Source organism: Python bivittatus, unplaced genomic scaffold (assembly GCF_059951505.1).
Source record: "Python bivittatus isolate LINGU-HERP-01145 unplaced genomic scaffold, Pbiv_v1 ctg000020_np1212, whole genome shotgun sequence".
NCBI lineage: Eukaryota > Metazoa > Chordata > Lepidosauria > Squamata > Pythonidae > Python > Python bivittatus.
Genome location: NW_028277030.1, coordinates 70,005,600 through 70,022,921, shown reverse-complemented (window position 1 = coordinate 70,022,921; position 17,322 = coordinate 70,005,600). Strand labels below are relative to the sequence as shown.

The 17,322-nt window shown below is 37.8% G+C and overlaps 1 protein-coding gene across 15 annotated transcripts in view; it reads right to left on the bottom strand.

Moving 5' to 3' along the window:
- Positions 1-17,322, bottom strand: part of EYA4 (EYA transcriptional coactivator and phosphatase 4) — a 146,595-nt gene that overhangs the window by 53,970 nt on the left and 75,303 nt on the right. For all 15 annotated transcript variants that reach the window (XM_088140969.1, XM_088140981.1, XM_088140963.1 and 12 more), the window contains one exon: positions 3,370-3,494. In XM_088140969.1, coding sequence (XP_087997095.1) covers positions 3,370-3,494 — 125 coding nt within the window. The remainder of the gene's footprint in view (positions 1-3,369; positions 3,495-17,322) is intronic.

Sequence of the window (17,322 nt, the reverse complement as noted above, 5' to 3'; positions counted from 1 at the left end):
TGGCCGGAAAGGGCCGGACTAAAAGACAGCACTGAGGCACTGATCATAGCAGCACAAGAACAGGCACTAAGCACCAGATCCATAGAAGCAGGGGTCTACCACACTAGACAGGACCCAAGGTGCAGATTATGCAAAGAGGCCTCAGAGACAGTCCAACACATAGTGGCAGGGTGTAAGATGCAGGCAGGAACAGCATACACTCAATGGCACAACCAAGTAGCTGGCATTGTGTACAGAAACATCTGCAGAGCATATGAGCTAGATCTCCCCCCCAAGTCCAGATGGGAGATTCCACAGAAGGTTGTGGAGAATAACAGGGCTAAGATCCTGAGGGACTTCCAGATCCAGACGGACAGGCAGGTACTGGCCAATCAACCAGACATCGTGGTAGTAGACAAAGACCAGAAGACAGCGGTAGTGATAGATGTAGCAGTGCCAAGTGACAGCAACATCAGGAAGAAGCATGAGAAGCTGGAGAAGTACCAGGGCCTGAAGGAGGAAATAGAGAGGATGTGGAAAGTAAAGGCCAAAGTGGTCCCAGTGGTGGTCGGAGCACTCGGGGCCGTGACTCCTAAGCTGGGAGAGTGGCTCCAACAGATCCCAGGAACAACATCAGAGCTCTCTGTGCAGAAGAGTACGGTGCTAGGAACAGCTAAGATACTGCACAGAACCCTCAAACTCCTAGGCCTCTGGTAGAGGACCCGAGATTGAGGAAGACACGTACCACCCGTAGGGGTGAGAGGGGGAAAACACACACACACACACACACACACACACACACAGAGTGTTATTTCATGATTTTAAAGTAGCGTTAAAAAAAGTATTGAGAAAATAATTTTTAATCCAAAAAATAAATCTAGAAATTTTCAAACTTAGTTTCCATTACACCCCACATGAAAGTATTTTGTTGCAGGTGGTCCTTGACTTACGACCATAGTTGGGACTGGAATTTCCACTGCTAAGTGATGCGGTCATAAAGTGTGATGACATTTGGCTGCATCGCTTAGTGATGGCAATCCCAGGCAGTCCCGGTTGCCATTGTAACTCCAAGACGCGCAGGTCGTTAGGCAAAGCCCCACCCCAATCCAAGCCATTCCCGGCTTGCTCCCTCCCAGCCCAGAGCCTCTGTAAGACAAAGGGCTGCCTCCCCTTCAACTCTCCCCAACTGCCTGTTCTTCTCCACCTCTGCCCTTTTGGCTACCTTGCACCCTGCTTTGCAGGGCAGCAGGCCCAAAACCACACAGCTTTGGGGCTGCTTGCCATGCTGTGGCTTAGGGGCTTCTTGGTGCACCGCAATTCTGGGGCTGAAGGAAGCCCTTGAGCCACAATGCAGCATGAAGCCACAGCTGCCCCTGGACGCCTCAGCAGCCCCAGCCCAGCCCAGCCCAGCCCAGCCCAGCAGCGCAGTGCAGCGCAAAGCCACAGTGTCCCGAGAAGCCCCAGCAGTATGGTGCGAAGCTGCAGTGTCCTGGGAAGCTCCAACAGCATGGCACAAAGCCACAGCATCCCAGGAAGACCCAGCAGTGCAGAGCAAAGCCGCTGCACCCTGGATAGCCTAGCTGCTGTCGCCCTCACCACCCTGTACTCTGAGGCCCCTGCCACCCTGCCGCCCTAGCTGAACTTCGCCATCTTCTTGCTCCCGCTTCTGATGAGGTGGGCCTGCTCTGGCTCTTCATGAGGCAGCTGCTGGCCACCTAAGGCCATCTTCTTTTCGTGAGGAAATTACCATGCATGACCTTGGGAAGAAAGCCTTGTGTGGCCAGCAGCTGCCTCACGAAGGGCCAAGTTGGGCATGCTTGGTCAGCAGCGGGAGCAAGAAGATGGCAAAAGTCAGCTAGGGCAGTAGGGGCCACAGACTATAGGGGGGCAAAAGGGCATAGATGGGGGGAGATAGATGGGTGGGGGGAGTTGAAGTACCCCTGTGGTAAGTGCGGGTGGGTTGCCAAGTGCCTGAATTTTGATCATGTGACACAGGGGCACTGCAACAGCTGTTACTTTGGGGACAGGTCATAAGTCCCTTTGTTCAGCACTGACATAACTTCAAATGGTCACTGAACGACTGGTCATATGTCGAGGATTACCTGTACTTCTCAGCAATGTTGATTCATATCTGGACAGACATTTCAAACTGGTTGAAATGGATGCTAAGGCTCAAAACCTTATAGAATTATTTATTGAATAAGAGTAAATGGGAATTAATGCATTGACTGAATTGTAAAGTACTGCTTGAGAATTGTGATTATCTGTATCTTGATAAGCTATGTTTTATTTTCTGTATGAATTTGAAATATGTAAATATGCAGAAGTACGTATTAGCACAAATTTTTCACAAGTCAACTGAAATTAAACAGATTCAAGAAGAGGTTTTTTTTACAAAACCAGGTCAACATGTTCTTTCTATCAAATGTGGGTTGTTTGAAAAAGCCTCTCATGTTATTCTTATCCATATCAAGAAGCTACACTGTGTTAAACCCTCCATGCCAGTTTGGAATCAGTGAGGGGAATTTAAAAATATGCATTGCAATCACTGAGTAAGTTAGGCAAGTTGTGGCAATGAGCAACCTTTCTGGCCCATAACATATGGGCCAGACTACAGCTCTAGTAGCAGAATCATTAAAAGCCATGGGAGCCAAAGAAATTCTCTAGCTGATTGTGGCATACCAATAAAAACTTGGCATACCAAACAAATTCTCATTAGGCATAATTCCACTGTATGAATAAAGTCAGATCATTTACTTTCAGCAGTATGAGAATTATTATCTTTTGTTAACAAATTCACATGCTGCAGACCTTCTCCCCTTGTCCTTTAAATGCTGGCTCTCGAACAGTTGGAGGCAGACCATCTGAATAGGTTTTGTAATATTTTAAGAACTGGAAGATTGTGGGGGGAAAACAAAATTAAAAAGCAGGTAGTGGTTGTTTATCATCCAAATTGAAGGAATGGGTGAAGCAAACAGATTTCACTTATTTGAAGTAAAGATTAAGTAGCAAAATTGGAAAAGGATAACGGGATTACAATACAAATAATATGAAAGTAGGCCCAGGTATTAATGTGCATACTGGAAATGGAAGGGAAGCAAAGGTTAGATCTGTAACAGCAAGGGCATACAGAAGAACAGAGGATATATTATAAAATTACACATTAAGGCACTATTCGGTAAACAAGCAAACAAACAAAAGGTCTCAATATAGGTCTTACTACCTCATATATAACTGATTACTTGGGCTTTTTTTAAAATCTAGTGTATACTTATCTATATTTTTCAGCTTTTTCAGGAATGTGATTATTGTCCCCATGAAACAATTACATCTTGAAAAATGCCACAGCATTTTCTGGATTTAAATTGAAAGAGGTAAGTCTTCACTCACCGCCTGTTCCATTTGTTGTAACAGATGTGGTGCTAAGATTAGATTTGTCCAGTTTAGAACTACCTGGTGCTTCACTGCTTCCCACAAGATTATGAGGACTTGCTAGATCCTGCATTTCCATAGATCTATTAGGGAAAGAATAAGGAAACACTATTACTATGTTATTTGTATCATAAAAACACACAGACTCCTCTGAGCTAGCTATAGTTTAAAATAAAAATTGAAAATGAACATTTCCTGAGAACTTTACATATGAAAACAAACACTAGTTTGCAATTAGCCTCATGACTATCATCATCATTATCACTGAGAGAGAAATTGGTAGAAAAGGAAAAGACGAGATTAGAAACATTCCACTTGAATCACTGTTTTCTATCAGGCGATTGATCTGAAAATTTTGTCCTGGAAACTTCAAATGCCTTTTGGATAGTAGCCTGCAATTATGCATGCTGCAATTTAATTGAAGTTATTCTTCAATTAAAAGTGGAAATTACAGTAGTAGCCAGAATAGAGTATTGTACTGTCATGGCTCATTTCACCCAGAAAGCATTTCTGCCAATTCAGAATGCAGACAGGGGTGGAGGTGGGGGTAATATAATTAATTTGAATTATTCCAGGAGAATTGAACAAAGACCTGAGGGAATTTTTTTTTAAAAAAAGAATAACAATATCAATAGGAAATATTCCTCTTCTGAAATATGACTAAATAAGAGACAAAGTATAGGGATGTAATTTCAATAGCTTGGTAAAAATAATAATAACAATTGGCATTCAATAGGAAGTCAATAAAAGGACTTTCATACAATTTTGCTAGCCCCAAATCACCATGTATTTATGAAACAGTAACTGAGACATGGAACTATGCAGGAACAGTGAAGCAGTGACATGAATAGCAAAAGGCAGCAATATTATGTAAGCAAGCACTGGCATGCTAATTGGAGAAAATGACAATTTCCTAAAAGTTGCCACTCTCTAAAACTATTTGTTGAGTGTAGAAAATTGAGATGGTTAAAATAAAAACCCAAATACATTCTGGAATACTGGAAAATTCTTGCAAATGGAATGTTCCTACAGTTTGTCATAATAAAATAACTATATGTACTGATAAAAATAAAGGATCCTAATACATAAATTAATACAATGGGAAAGACAATAACTTTTGTTAAGGAATAATACATCTTTAAAGTATGTGGCTGATTCAGACAACAAAAGTAAGTCATGCTTTCATTGTATAGCAAAATGTGGAGACTGGGCATTTGTAGCAAAAATATACTGTGAATATTCATCTCGGAGAATCAGTGGAAGGAAGTAGAATTCTTACCCCATCTCATATTTATATACGATTTTCTATGACTTCTCAATTTTTTAAAATAAATTTTCTTCCACCCTAGCTTTATAATATAAAAAAACTACAGTAGGCATTTGCAAGTGAGAAGTACATTTATAGTACTATTCTACCTGATCCTTCGTTCCCAGGTTTCATTTTTAGCATTTTCAAGTACAGCTATAAAATATTCCTGTCTAAAAATTTGAATATTTGCTGCCAATTGGTGTAGACAACAATGAGTTGATGGACTAATGGTTTGACTCAGTATAAGGAAATCTACGTTCTCTCTTTTGAAGCAAAGGGTAAGAGATAGCAAGGCACATAGCGCCAGTGAGTGGAAAGACAGTGTTCAGATCTGCCAGTGTTCAGGGAGTTCCAGCCCTGTGCATTTTAAGAAAGCCTCTGACTTCCATCAAATCCAAGATCTGATTCATGTTATATTTCATAACTGGAACTATTCATACTACCTTTAATCTAATCAAAATATCAATTTGATACAGAGTAAAATGTGTTATAAAGAAATACTTGACACAAGCAAGGTTGGAAATTTCTCCAAGCATGCAATTTTTAAAATGATTATTATTAAGTATTTGCAGGGGCCACAAGATTTTGTTCTGGGATCATCTACCCTTTTAGCCTTCTGGAGGGTTGTGAAGACCTGGCTCTTCCCCCAGGCACTGGGCTAGATGGGGGGCTGAGCTGTGATGATGTCTGGTCTGGTGCCTGGGGGGAAGGGTATATTTTTAAACTACGTTTTATGGATTGTTGTGAGCTGCCTAGAGTCACTGTATAAGATAGGCAGCCATATAAGTCCTGTAAGTAAGTAAGTAAGTAAGTAAGTAAGTAAGTAAATATCTGGAATAAATATTCAGGCTTTGGATGAACTACAGAATAACATCCCATTATCTAACATGTGAAAAATACAAACTTGCTATAACTTTTTCATTTCCTAACATAACAGGATAAAATGTGCAACAACATTTTACATTTCTTGTATGTATGTATGTTTGTATTTGTATGTAGGCACAAGATAAACCAAAAATTCTGAGCCTGGAACAAGGCAGTCCCCTTAAAAAGGTGGCATCATGATACTTCAATGAATACTGAAAATGCTTCAAGGGTTCCACCAAAACAAATAATAGGAATTTGAAAGAAGGCCTTGTTCTTCCTTTCAAGAACTACCTGTCATCAAACTACAAAAAAATTGGCCAAATGGATGTTTTATTAAAAAAAATAAAAGAGCTGTCAGGTTGCAAAAAAAATGCTTATTTTGCTTAATATTTTTTATTTGTTTTTATAATGAAATTATCCTCTTTGCCAATTTAAGTTGGTTAGGCAATTGGTAGCTCTCAATTTCTGTTGTGAAGTATGCTTCACATACTTCTGTCACCCTAGAGATAATTTCGTTCTCCTAAGTAGTTACAGCAGGTGAACTTGGTATTCTTACTCATTTCCATGATATCCTCTTGCTGAACATGATGTTCTAAGAATAACAGATAGTATCCTCAGATTCTTAGCCACCAGGGTTAATGTGCAAAGTACCCAGAGAAGATGATGAACTGATGACCTGGCTCCAGCTGGGGAGGTGACTAATTAAGGGTTACCTGACATAGTGTATAAAATGTCCTTTAATTTTTTAACTTGTTCATAAATGCAATCAGAACTTGTTTCAAGCTTCCATTATTTCTTATAACACTAGAAACAAAATGCCTCATTTTGTTGTGTTTGGGACAGAACTCCAAAAGGTTGAGTACTTTCTTCTGAATTACAACATTCAGCACAGCCATCTTAAACTTGGAATTCTTTCATACAATCATTCTAGAGGCCATCCAACTCCAAAAGGCAGCTTACAACATTAAAAGCAAGGAAAACAATAAAACAATGAGTATGAAAAGAAGTGGGTTAAGTGGTTAAAATTCCAAAGGGACTTGAGACCACTCTAACCCAGGACGGGGAGAACAGTAAGGTTTTGAGCAACTTTTTGAATGTCCATATGGATCTCCTGGAAGATGCTGCTGCAGAGGGGAGGAACATTTTGCATCTCTTTAAAGTCTTTATGAGAAGATAAGTGTGAGTTTTCAAACTCAAGCCTTAACACCTGACAATTTGATGTACTGAGACTGGTTGCACTGAAATTTACATAGATATAGTAGCCTCTTTGGAGAGGGACATTTATGTCAAATTTTAGACAAATGTTTGTGCTAAAAAGAGGGACTTCATAAGAAATGACTGATTGCCTTCCTAAATATTTGAAGTTGATTTCTTTTTATTTAGATTTTATTTTCTGCTTTTAATTTTCTTACTGACCGTTCTTACTCTTTTTCTACACTTCTTAATGCTGCTTATATTAAAATGAAATAGTGTGATGGGTATACATGAAATATTTCTCTTACATCCATAGGAGAATTACACAGATGCATAGTCAATAAAGTATTTCAATTCACCTAAGTGGTTGTCTCCAATTGCTTCCAATTCCTTCCCCAACTCCAGTTGTCTTGTGCAACATCCCATCCCATTCCATTTTCAGAAGATTGTTAGCACTGTTTATTTTACGATGTTTCAATAGAATTGTTTTTAAAAAATTAATAATATATTCTGTGCTAAATTTAGTAACAGCAATACAAAATCACAGTAAAATGAAATATAGATGCTGATTCAATATTATATACCAAAACCACAATACAAATAGTGATATACTTTCTTTTTAAGCATCTTAAGTTAATAAAAAAATGGGCAAAATTACTGAGAGGAAGGTCCACAATTTGCCTCAACTGATCAATGGAACACCAAACAATGATAATTACAATTTTAGGAACAAATATAAAAGAGTATAACTTATTTTTATCAGTCTCTTGTGAGAGTTAAGCTACAGCTCTATGTTAAACCAATCTAACAAAAACACTAAGTGTAGAGGCAAAAGAAATAGCAGCTCCAATATCTCAGGAAAAATATAGCTCAGAATTCATACTTTTTGGCTCATTGCCTTTGTCAGTATTATAAATGTGAATTCAGTCAACTAATGCCCCCCTTCCACCTATAGAGATTCCAGTATGAATCGTGCACTTTCTAACATACCTCTTCCAACTTATAACTTAATCATGACCTGCAACAACCTCATTATTCTGGTTCTGGGCCTCTTTGAGCAGCAGACATGAAACCTCTAAGGATCAGGCTGAGACCACCATACTCACTTTCACTTCTAACCAAATCCAGATTTCACCTTTGAAAACCTAAGGTAGAGAAATGATTATGGAAAGGCAAATCCATTTCTGCTTAAAAGGCTGAGTACAGTTACTGTTCTTTGGGAACTGATATTATATTTAGTCACTTTCAAAACTTTTTGGCAAAAATACAGCATGGAGAACACTGAAATACATCAATTGTATTATAAAATCTGACTATAGTAAGAAAAATGTTGGGTGAATACTTAAATATATAGGAGTCTGGTGGTCGTTATATGAAATACCTCAAGAGGGAATGTATGAAACTCATAAAGAATCTTATATACTGGAGAAAAAATGTGTGAGTCAAGAATTAATGAAATGGGGCAGGGGGGAAGTAATCCTTCAGGATACTCGCTTTGTGCAAACAGGCCATCTGTGATTCAACCACATAAAAGGTTCATGGGCAAATCCAAACGCATTAAGAGAAGTGCTTGAAGAATCTGCCAAGGAACCAGATGCACTGATTGCAGAATTTCTTCTCTAGCTGTCATCTGAATCTTCTAACTGCCATCCAAAATATGGGCAATGAAAAATTGTAACCTATAAGGCAAGATGCAATGACTACTACTTAAATCTAAATGACCATCTGCATCCAGGAATGGCTTTTTCAAAGGATTATGTGAAAAATAGTGAAGATATGTGTCCTGATGACAGTATTATTTATAAACTATCTCTTATATTATTAAGTTATTATTAAAACAGGATTTCCTGTTTCTCTGTTTAAGCAGAGTTTCTGCTCCTTTTTTGCTATCTTTTTTAACTCCCTCAGTACCTCCTTTTCTTTAGCACTCCTTACATGCTGTATCAGAGTTGTTTTTTTTAAACAAAAATATCTACAAGACAAAATTGTACGGGTTATTCAGGTCTTCTCTGACTACCACCTTTGTTGTAATTCCCTAACTCTGTCCATCCATACCAGTTATTGCTGGAGATGGACATACATATTAAACTCACATATAAGCAATGTCTGAAGTAAAGTGGCAATTTAATATGAAGGTTGTTTGCCTACGTCAACAAAACTGGAACAACCAAAACTGCTTCAAAATACACAAAACAGACTTTATCAGCCTTGTATGTGGAGTTCTGTCACAATCAGATGCTGTGATTTTCTATGATTCCCTTATTCTGACCACCCCCTTCTGGCTGTAGAATAGGAGTGCACAATCTGAAGCTTTAGAGCTATATGGAGTTGTAAAAAGCCCTATGGTTTCTCCAAAGGTTGATATGCTATTTTTCATGTAACAGAAGGAGAAAATTATTACATACTTAGGAGATATTCACATAAACTCTATGCATAAAAATTAAAAATTTAACTATTGTTCTGGTACCTTCTACTTTTTGGAGAGTGGTTCCCTCTGAAAGGCAAAGCACATCTTTCAACTCATAAAATATTATGCACCCCTTCTGCCGAGGGAAGGAGAAATTAATAAAAACCTTTCAGCCACCAAGAACGCTTGATGATGAATTCTGTTCACGGGAAGTATGCAGCTATTAATAAATCTGTATTTAGGTGTATTAAGGCTTAAAGATGAATATATTCTTTTGTGCACTATATTTTTCTTTAATAAAATATTTGTAATTTTAAAACAAACTATGATTTAGCAATAATAGTAGCAGTAAGTTTATTTCCTTACACAAAAATCGTTAGAAAACTAATAAAACAGACAGAAATCCACTTTTCATTATCCAATGCAAGAAAGACTGCCAGTGGCAGGGCCCAGAAGGAGAGCCTTCTCAGCCATTGTCCCTGCCCTATGGAATACTCTCCCCCCAAAGGTGAGGTGGGCCCCTACTCTCCTAACCTTCTGGAGAGGGGTGAAGACCTGGCTCTGCCAACTTGCATGGGTGAGAAGAGGGGCAACCAACCCTGGGGGTGGCTGGCACCTTGAAGATGCTCCCGTAGGTTAATAACCTTTATTTACCATCAGTATCTTGGAAGACATTATTTATGTATGAACATGTTTTTTCAATTGTATTTTAATTAATATTTACTCTTGTTTTACTGTAAACCGCCCAGAGTCGCTCCTGAGTGAGATGGGCGGTGACTAAATTTGAAATATAAATGAATAAATAAATAAATGAATGAATCATGTTCTTAAACTTTGTAGCTGCCTATATAATTTAACACAAATTTTGTGAGAAAATATCCTTATCCTTTAATCTAAAAAAAAAAAAAAGTTTAATAAAATGTTTCACAGAATCTCAAATCTCTACCAGGATACTTGAATAATAATAATCATATAAATTGTTTCTGTATTTCTCTATACAACTCCCAGAACAGTAAAACATGAGCTATTGTTTCTATGTCAAAAAGGCACTACAACATAGTATGGGGGCACTAATAAATTGTACCATATATTTTATAATACAAAATAATATATAACAATTTAATAATATTATTTAATAATAATATAAAAGTTATTTACCACTGCTGCTTTCTGGGATTTTTTTTCCCCCTCCCTACTCTAGCTTACAGCTCTGAGATTTGATGATGATCTCCCATCCAACTATTTTTATTGTTTATATTGTTAGTTCAGGGCCATCCAAAACCTCTACACCATAAATATAAACATTATGAGAGATACCTGGAGGATCTGTTGTCCTCCAGGTATACTGCATGTCTATTCTCATTTTCCCCAAAATGCTCCATCACAAGCTTACTCAGTTATTTTCAGGATGCAAAATAAGGCATCATTCTCAAGATGATCTCAGTGAATATGAGATAGTATGGAAGGAAGCAATCTTTGTAGGAATGCTGATCCTAAACATTTAAGGTAGGCCTGCACAATATACAGCCCATGGGTCACATGCGGCCCAACCAGCGTTTTTTGAAAGCTGAACAAATCCACTGTTGCTAAATGTTTCGGCCTCCGGGAAGAATCCTCACCTGCCTAGTTTTTCATAGTCACCTCCCCACTGAAAGACATGCTGCCAAGTGACTCCAGGCCTCACTATCTTATTGCCACCATGCTATACTGCTAGCTGTTGACAGCTGATTGGTGTACCAGCTATTTTTGGGGGCTCGTGTTTAAGATATCAATGTGGCTCTTTCCTCTGTACCAGTTGTACAGGTCTGATTTAAATTTTTAAAAGTTATAACTAAAGTAGATTCCACTAGAAATAAATTGAAATTCAGTATATACTAATGGTTACAGCTCCACAGAATTAGGTCTAATAAATAACTTCATATCTGAATTCTCAGGCAACTTAATTTTCAAACAAACTTCAAATTTATCTGAATACAGAGTTCTACAGTATACCAATACTAATGTAACTGGGCTACATACGACCATCTTCTCCAAATACAAGCTATCAATGTACCATCATCACCTGGGCAAAAAAATTTCAATGTGCTACTTCTGTCTAGAGACTTTGAAATAAAATTTAGTCAAACAGCACTCCCAAATATAAATCTGACTCTTTAAAGGAAAAGCATCTTTACTGCTAATCACCCACACACTCAGATAGACAGACAGACAGAGCCTGCCATCCTACCACATTCTAGTCTGTGGTGTATTTCTTGACTGCTGGTTCCTCTATTGTTGATAATTGATCCTAAAAGGCAGGAGATCCAGTTTGGTCTAGTAGATAAGGCTCCAGGCTAGAAAGGAGGAGACTGGGAGTTCTAGTCCCACCTTAGGCATGAAAGCCAGCTGTGGGTGACTTTGGGCCAGTTACTCTCTCTCAGCCCAACTCACCTCATAGGATTTTCTTGTGGGGAAAAGAGGAGGAAGGAGTATTAGGTACGTTCACCACCTTGAGTTATTTATAAAAATAATAAAGGCAGGATAAAAAAAATCTAAGAAAAAAAAAAGTTATCCACTACCTCAGTATCTGCATTGTTAATGTTATGGGGTGTGGTATCACCATGCCTAGATTGAAAGACCTCTCTGTGGCTTTCAGAAAGATTACAGATGCCTATGGGTCTGTGAAAGGATTTAAAAGGATTGCCAAACAATTGGACATCAACCATTCCACTGTCCAAAAGATCACCTACAACTGGAGAAGATTTTAAACAGCTGCCGACTTGCCCAGTCCAGGCCATCCCAGTAAGTTCAGGGCAGAGTGCAAGGTACTGAAAGAAGTCACTAAGAACCCCAGGATTTCATTACTTGACCTACAGGTAACATTTGCCACTAATGATGTCAAAGTACATGAGTTTACCATTAGAAAGAAGCTGCACAAATAAGATCTCCATGGGAGGTATGCCAGGAGTAAACCAGAAGAGATCCAGAAAGAACATCAGGGCAAGACTAACATATGCTCATATACACCTAGGCAAAGACAGAATTTTGGAACAATGTGCTCTGGACAGATGAGGCAAGGATAGAGTTATTTGGCTACAGTACCAGAAGACATGTTTGGCAAAAACTGAAGATAGCATTTCATCAAAAAAACTGATACCAACTGGTAAAGCTTGGTAGTAGAAATGCTATGGTTTGAGGTTGCTTTGCTGCATTAGGGCCTGGGCAGCTCGCCATCATAGAATCCACTATGAGTTCTTAATTGTTCCAGAGGTTACTTGAGAATAATGTGAAAAGACTGAAAGTGGACCTTGCAACATGACAATGACCATAAGCATTTCAGTCAATCCACCAAGAAATGGCTAGAAATAAACAGAAATGGAGGGTTCTAGAATGGCCAAGTCAAAGCCTGGATCTAAATCCCACTGAGATGTGTGGGGTGATTTGACATGGGTTGTGCATGCATGAAACCCCTCAAACATCACACAGCTGAAAAAATTCTGTATGGAGGATTGGGAAAAAATTCTTCCCAGTCAATATCAGAGATTGGTAGACAAAAAATAAAATAAAATAAAATAAAATAAAATAAAATAAAATAAAATAAAATAAAATAAAATAAAATAAAATAAAATAAATGCCTACTTGAGGTTGTTTCTGCCAAAGGGGGCAATACCAAGTATTAGAGCCAAGGGTGTACTTACTTTTTCCATACAAGGAAATGGCATGCCTGTTAATTTTTTGTTGAATAAATGATTGCTAAGTCAATTTTTCATAGGGTTTTTTTTGTTCAATTACATCACCTTTATCTTTATATACTGTTAAAATGAAGATAAAATATTAAGTCCACATATCTTAAAAAAGGGGGAAAAATTACATGGGGTATACTTACTTTTTTCGCATGACTGTATATGGGTGAGAATGGACTTGAACTTTGCTGTCCTAGGTCTTAATCTAATACCTTAACATTACACTTGCAGATAACATGTTAGTGCAATTATCAAATTAATTCAAGTTGCGGTATAAATGATAATAATGTACAGCAAGGGAAAACAGAAGATGTAAAGCTTCCAGGCAAAATATATTTTGAATTGTTTTTAAAATGTATAACCGCTATTTTAGTCAAAACAATGAATATCTAGTAAGAACTGGAGTACTGAAAAACTAAAAAATATAAATTGCAGTAAAAAGAAAAAAAAAACCCTGTCCTACAGGGTTTTATACAGCAGAACCAAGCACAACGCAAAATGTGACTGGACATGTGTTTCTTTGGAAGACTAGTTATCATAGAAATTTATCAGTGTTTTTCACCGATAATCTTTTCCTTGAAATAAGTCAAATATAATCATATTAAAATATTATGGCTAGATGTGCTCACTTTACTGTAAAAGTAGGTTTCTTATAAGTTTACCTGACAGTATGAAAATAGTTTAAATGGAAAAAACTATAATGAGTTTTCCTAGCAGGGCATGTTTAAGAGATGATACATCAGTAATGTTCCAGCCAATAGTAGCAACTCAAATAACAAGTTATAGGAGAAAGCTTCTAATTAAAAGGAAAGTCAGTCTGAAGAGCTTCAGTCACACTTTGGCAACCACAATAAATAATCTCATTTATTTGGATGAATTAATGGAAAAAAAATCACCACAAATCAGAGCTGAAGAACAACAGAATGACCACAGAAAGCACAGTCCCAGATTATACAGGTAATCCAGCATCCAATGAGTTTTAAAGTAATTATTTTCATGCTGTGTGTCTTGAGAATCTAACTGAAATTTCTATGATGTTCCAAAGTACATATGTACAATCTACAGAACGATAGCATACAGAAGTATTTTCAAGTTAACAAGATCTTGTTTAAATCAACACTTTGGTAAATTTCTTCCTTGAACATGCAAAAAACAGATATTAAAATATAGTAGGTAATCTAATGAAAGTTACTATCTTACAAAATGATTACATTAACAGTTCGTTATTATTCACTTTCCCTTCACTAACCTACAAATTAAATATTCTCTTTTTCATTCACAGCAGGTATATACTGGACTCATTTTTTCCCTAGATGTATTTTTATATCAGTAAATTCCTTCAGATAATTATGTATGCCACAAATAACAGCTTGCATATTTCTTATAAAAGAAAAGCTGAGACAAAGAATTTGCTGATACACTCATGTCGCTCCAAGAATTCTCCTGACAACGTTCCCACACCCAACTTAATTACTTCCCTACTGTAAAAACATATTCCATCTGCACTTATTCTAATACTCTCAAGTCCAAAACCAATACACAATAAAGTCAGTTAAATAAATGAAAGATTGAAACCCATATAAAAAGTCCTGAACTATTCTGCAAGTGAAAGCATCTCCAACACCCATTTTTATGCTGACATTTCACTTTATGTATAATATTTTCATAAGCCCTGTTTATGAAAGAATTATCATGCTCCAGGCACATTCTCTACCATAGCATGCTCTGTAGTGCTATGCTAGCCAAAGTTTATTGTTGATTTTAAGTAGTACTTTGCTATACTGTACTCCAAATTTCCATCTGAAATGTGTAAGTTCAATATGAAAAAAAGAGTTTGAATCAATTCATAAAAATATGAAGGAAAAGTTTTCAAGGAATCCCTATGATAAATGAAATCAATTTACCTTTATAAAGTAAACAAAAAATTAAATAGATTATTGCAAACATTTCAGTAATTTCATTCTGATTGATCTAGTATATTATAATATATATCATCATTTTCCTTGAGAGCTCAAATGGCACACACTTAGGATTCTCTTTTTATCCACGCAACAATAAATCCTGAACAACACATTGGACAGAGGGATCGTGACTAGCCCAAAGTAACCCAAGTGTGAATTTGAGCTAAGGTTTCCCTGGTCCCAGTCCAACACTTGCAATATACATATTGCAAAATCCTGTCTACTCATTGTAGCAATGAGCAATATATATAACCAGGTCCTAGGAAACGGTGTACAGTACTTTAAAATTTATCCTGCCCTTCAATCAACAATTTCATATACAACTATCAGTATGTCCACTGGATTTAACTGAAACCTGAATCTCAAGGGGAACACATGTAATTCAGAACAAACTGTTACGTAGGTGAGGCACAGCAGGCATGTTTTGATTCTGGGCTTCTACAAAATTCTGTTCCTAATCCTGTTCTCTGGCACACTGTGAATAGCAATACCATGAGGGCTGAACCCTTTTTGCCATATACAGTGGTACCTCGGTTCACGAACTTAATTCGTTCCGCGACTCTGGTCGCGACCCGAATTGGTCGCGACCCAAATCAAATTTTCCCATAAGGTTCAATGTAATTACGGTTAATCCGTTCTGAACCATATGTATTTTTTTTTTAAATTACAAAAATATGACACAAAGTACAGTACGAAGAGAGAGAATGCTAACCTTGCTCGACGCGACTTCTGGCATGGAGGACAGGAAGGCGGGTGGGGAGGCGGTTATTGCTTGGAGGGAGAGTCCCCCTCCCTACAGGAAGCCACGACCACATGTCACAGCAGGGAAAATGGCCGCGGATCCTGTTCGTCACCCGATCCGGTGTTCACGAACGGAAGCAAAATTTTGCGAACAGTGCTGTTCGTGACCCGAAATGGTCGTGAACAGAAGCATTCGTGACCCGAGATACCACTGTATTAATATATCATGGTGAAGGGTGGAATGGAGGGAAAATATTCCAGTGACTGACAAAACCACCTTCAAATTGAAGTGATTCTTATGATCCTTATGAACAGATTTCTACTGGCCATCCTTATCACACCAATCTAAACAAGCAGCTAGGGAGGGAAGGGGGAGAATGACCACCTTATTACTTAGCATCACTTCACTATTGCCTATTCTCTCAACAGTTGGGTGTGCCAATGTTCTATGTAGAATTGACAACTGCAATGAAACCATTTTTAATAAACTATGTTTGTCACACAAAGGCGTTTGTGTTTGTAAGGTATCCATGGATACACATGAGGTCTATGTTCTGGCTTCGGGAGAAACCAGAATCCGAAGTTATCTGGGATAGACTTTAACTCATTTAAGATACGACGTACTTGTCTCAGGTACTTCCAAAAATGTTCATGAAATGTTGTCCCCAATTTACTAATTTGGGCAACACTGAAATAATCATGTCAAAAGTGGGTGGGAGGATGATTTAAAATTCTTTAGTGCTTAGTTGCACAGAAGACCGAGGGAGGCGGAATATTGGGTTCAGGGACTGACAAAATAACTACCATGAATTGTCCAAGTCACCACCTTTGGTTGGGTTTTATTGCCCATTCTGCACAGCTTCAAGGTATCTGCTTTATTAAGATATATGGAAGAAAGAGGAAGTAGGTGACATCAATAGGGCTGGAAGACCCACACTAGTAGGGTTAGCTTTGGTAGCTCTAAAAGGGAAGGGTAGGAAGGTAGCCCTGTGACATAAAACATCACCTAAACCAGTGAGATGCAGTTTGTGGCTACAGAAGAGGAATACGTAAGTTCCTCTGATGAATAAGTCACGGCACTTCCCAGCAAGCATATGGAAAGCAGGGCCATCAGTACCATTGCAGATGCCCCTCCCCCTTTTATTCTAGCACCAGGAAAGAAGACCATCCAACACCCAGGAAGCGTTTCTGGAAGCGTTTCACAGGTGCTGAACATGGGCACATGTTTGAGATAATTATAGTTAGGAGAAAATATATCGGAAACTTTAATGTACAAGCTTATTTTATTGAAAGCAAAACCAGAAGCTTCATGCTTTTCTCTTTCAAAGTTAAAAGAGTATGGATCAATGTTACATATGGTTATGATCAAAATTATATTACTGCTACAATGATTTCTTTGTAACTTTTATTCTTTGATAAAAATTATCCAAATATTTTTATCATGGGACAGATGCTCAAACTAATAGCATCAGAAAGCATGGTATTTTAAAACTTTTGGGTGTGGCTTCTCTACAGATTTGCTGATTAAAGAGAATGGATACTTAAAAAACCTGGGACTGTAAAAGAAGCACTTTGGAAGATCCAACACAATGCAAGCTATACATTTTGATAACTATTCCATATATTCTAAACTTTAGGTCAATATCATTGGGGGAAATTTGCATTTCTCATAAAGTGGTTAGAGCAGAGTGTTATAACTGAATCAAAGAG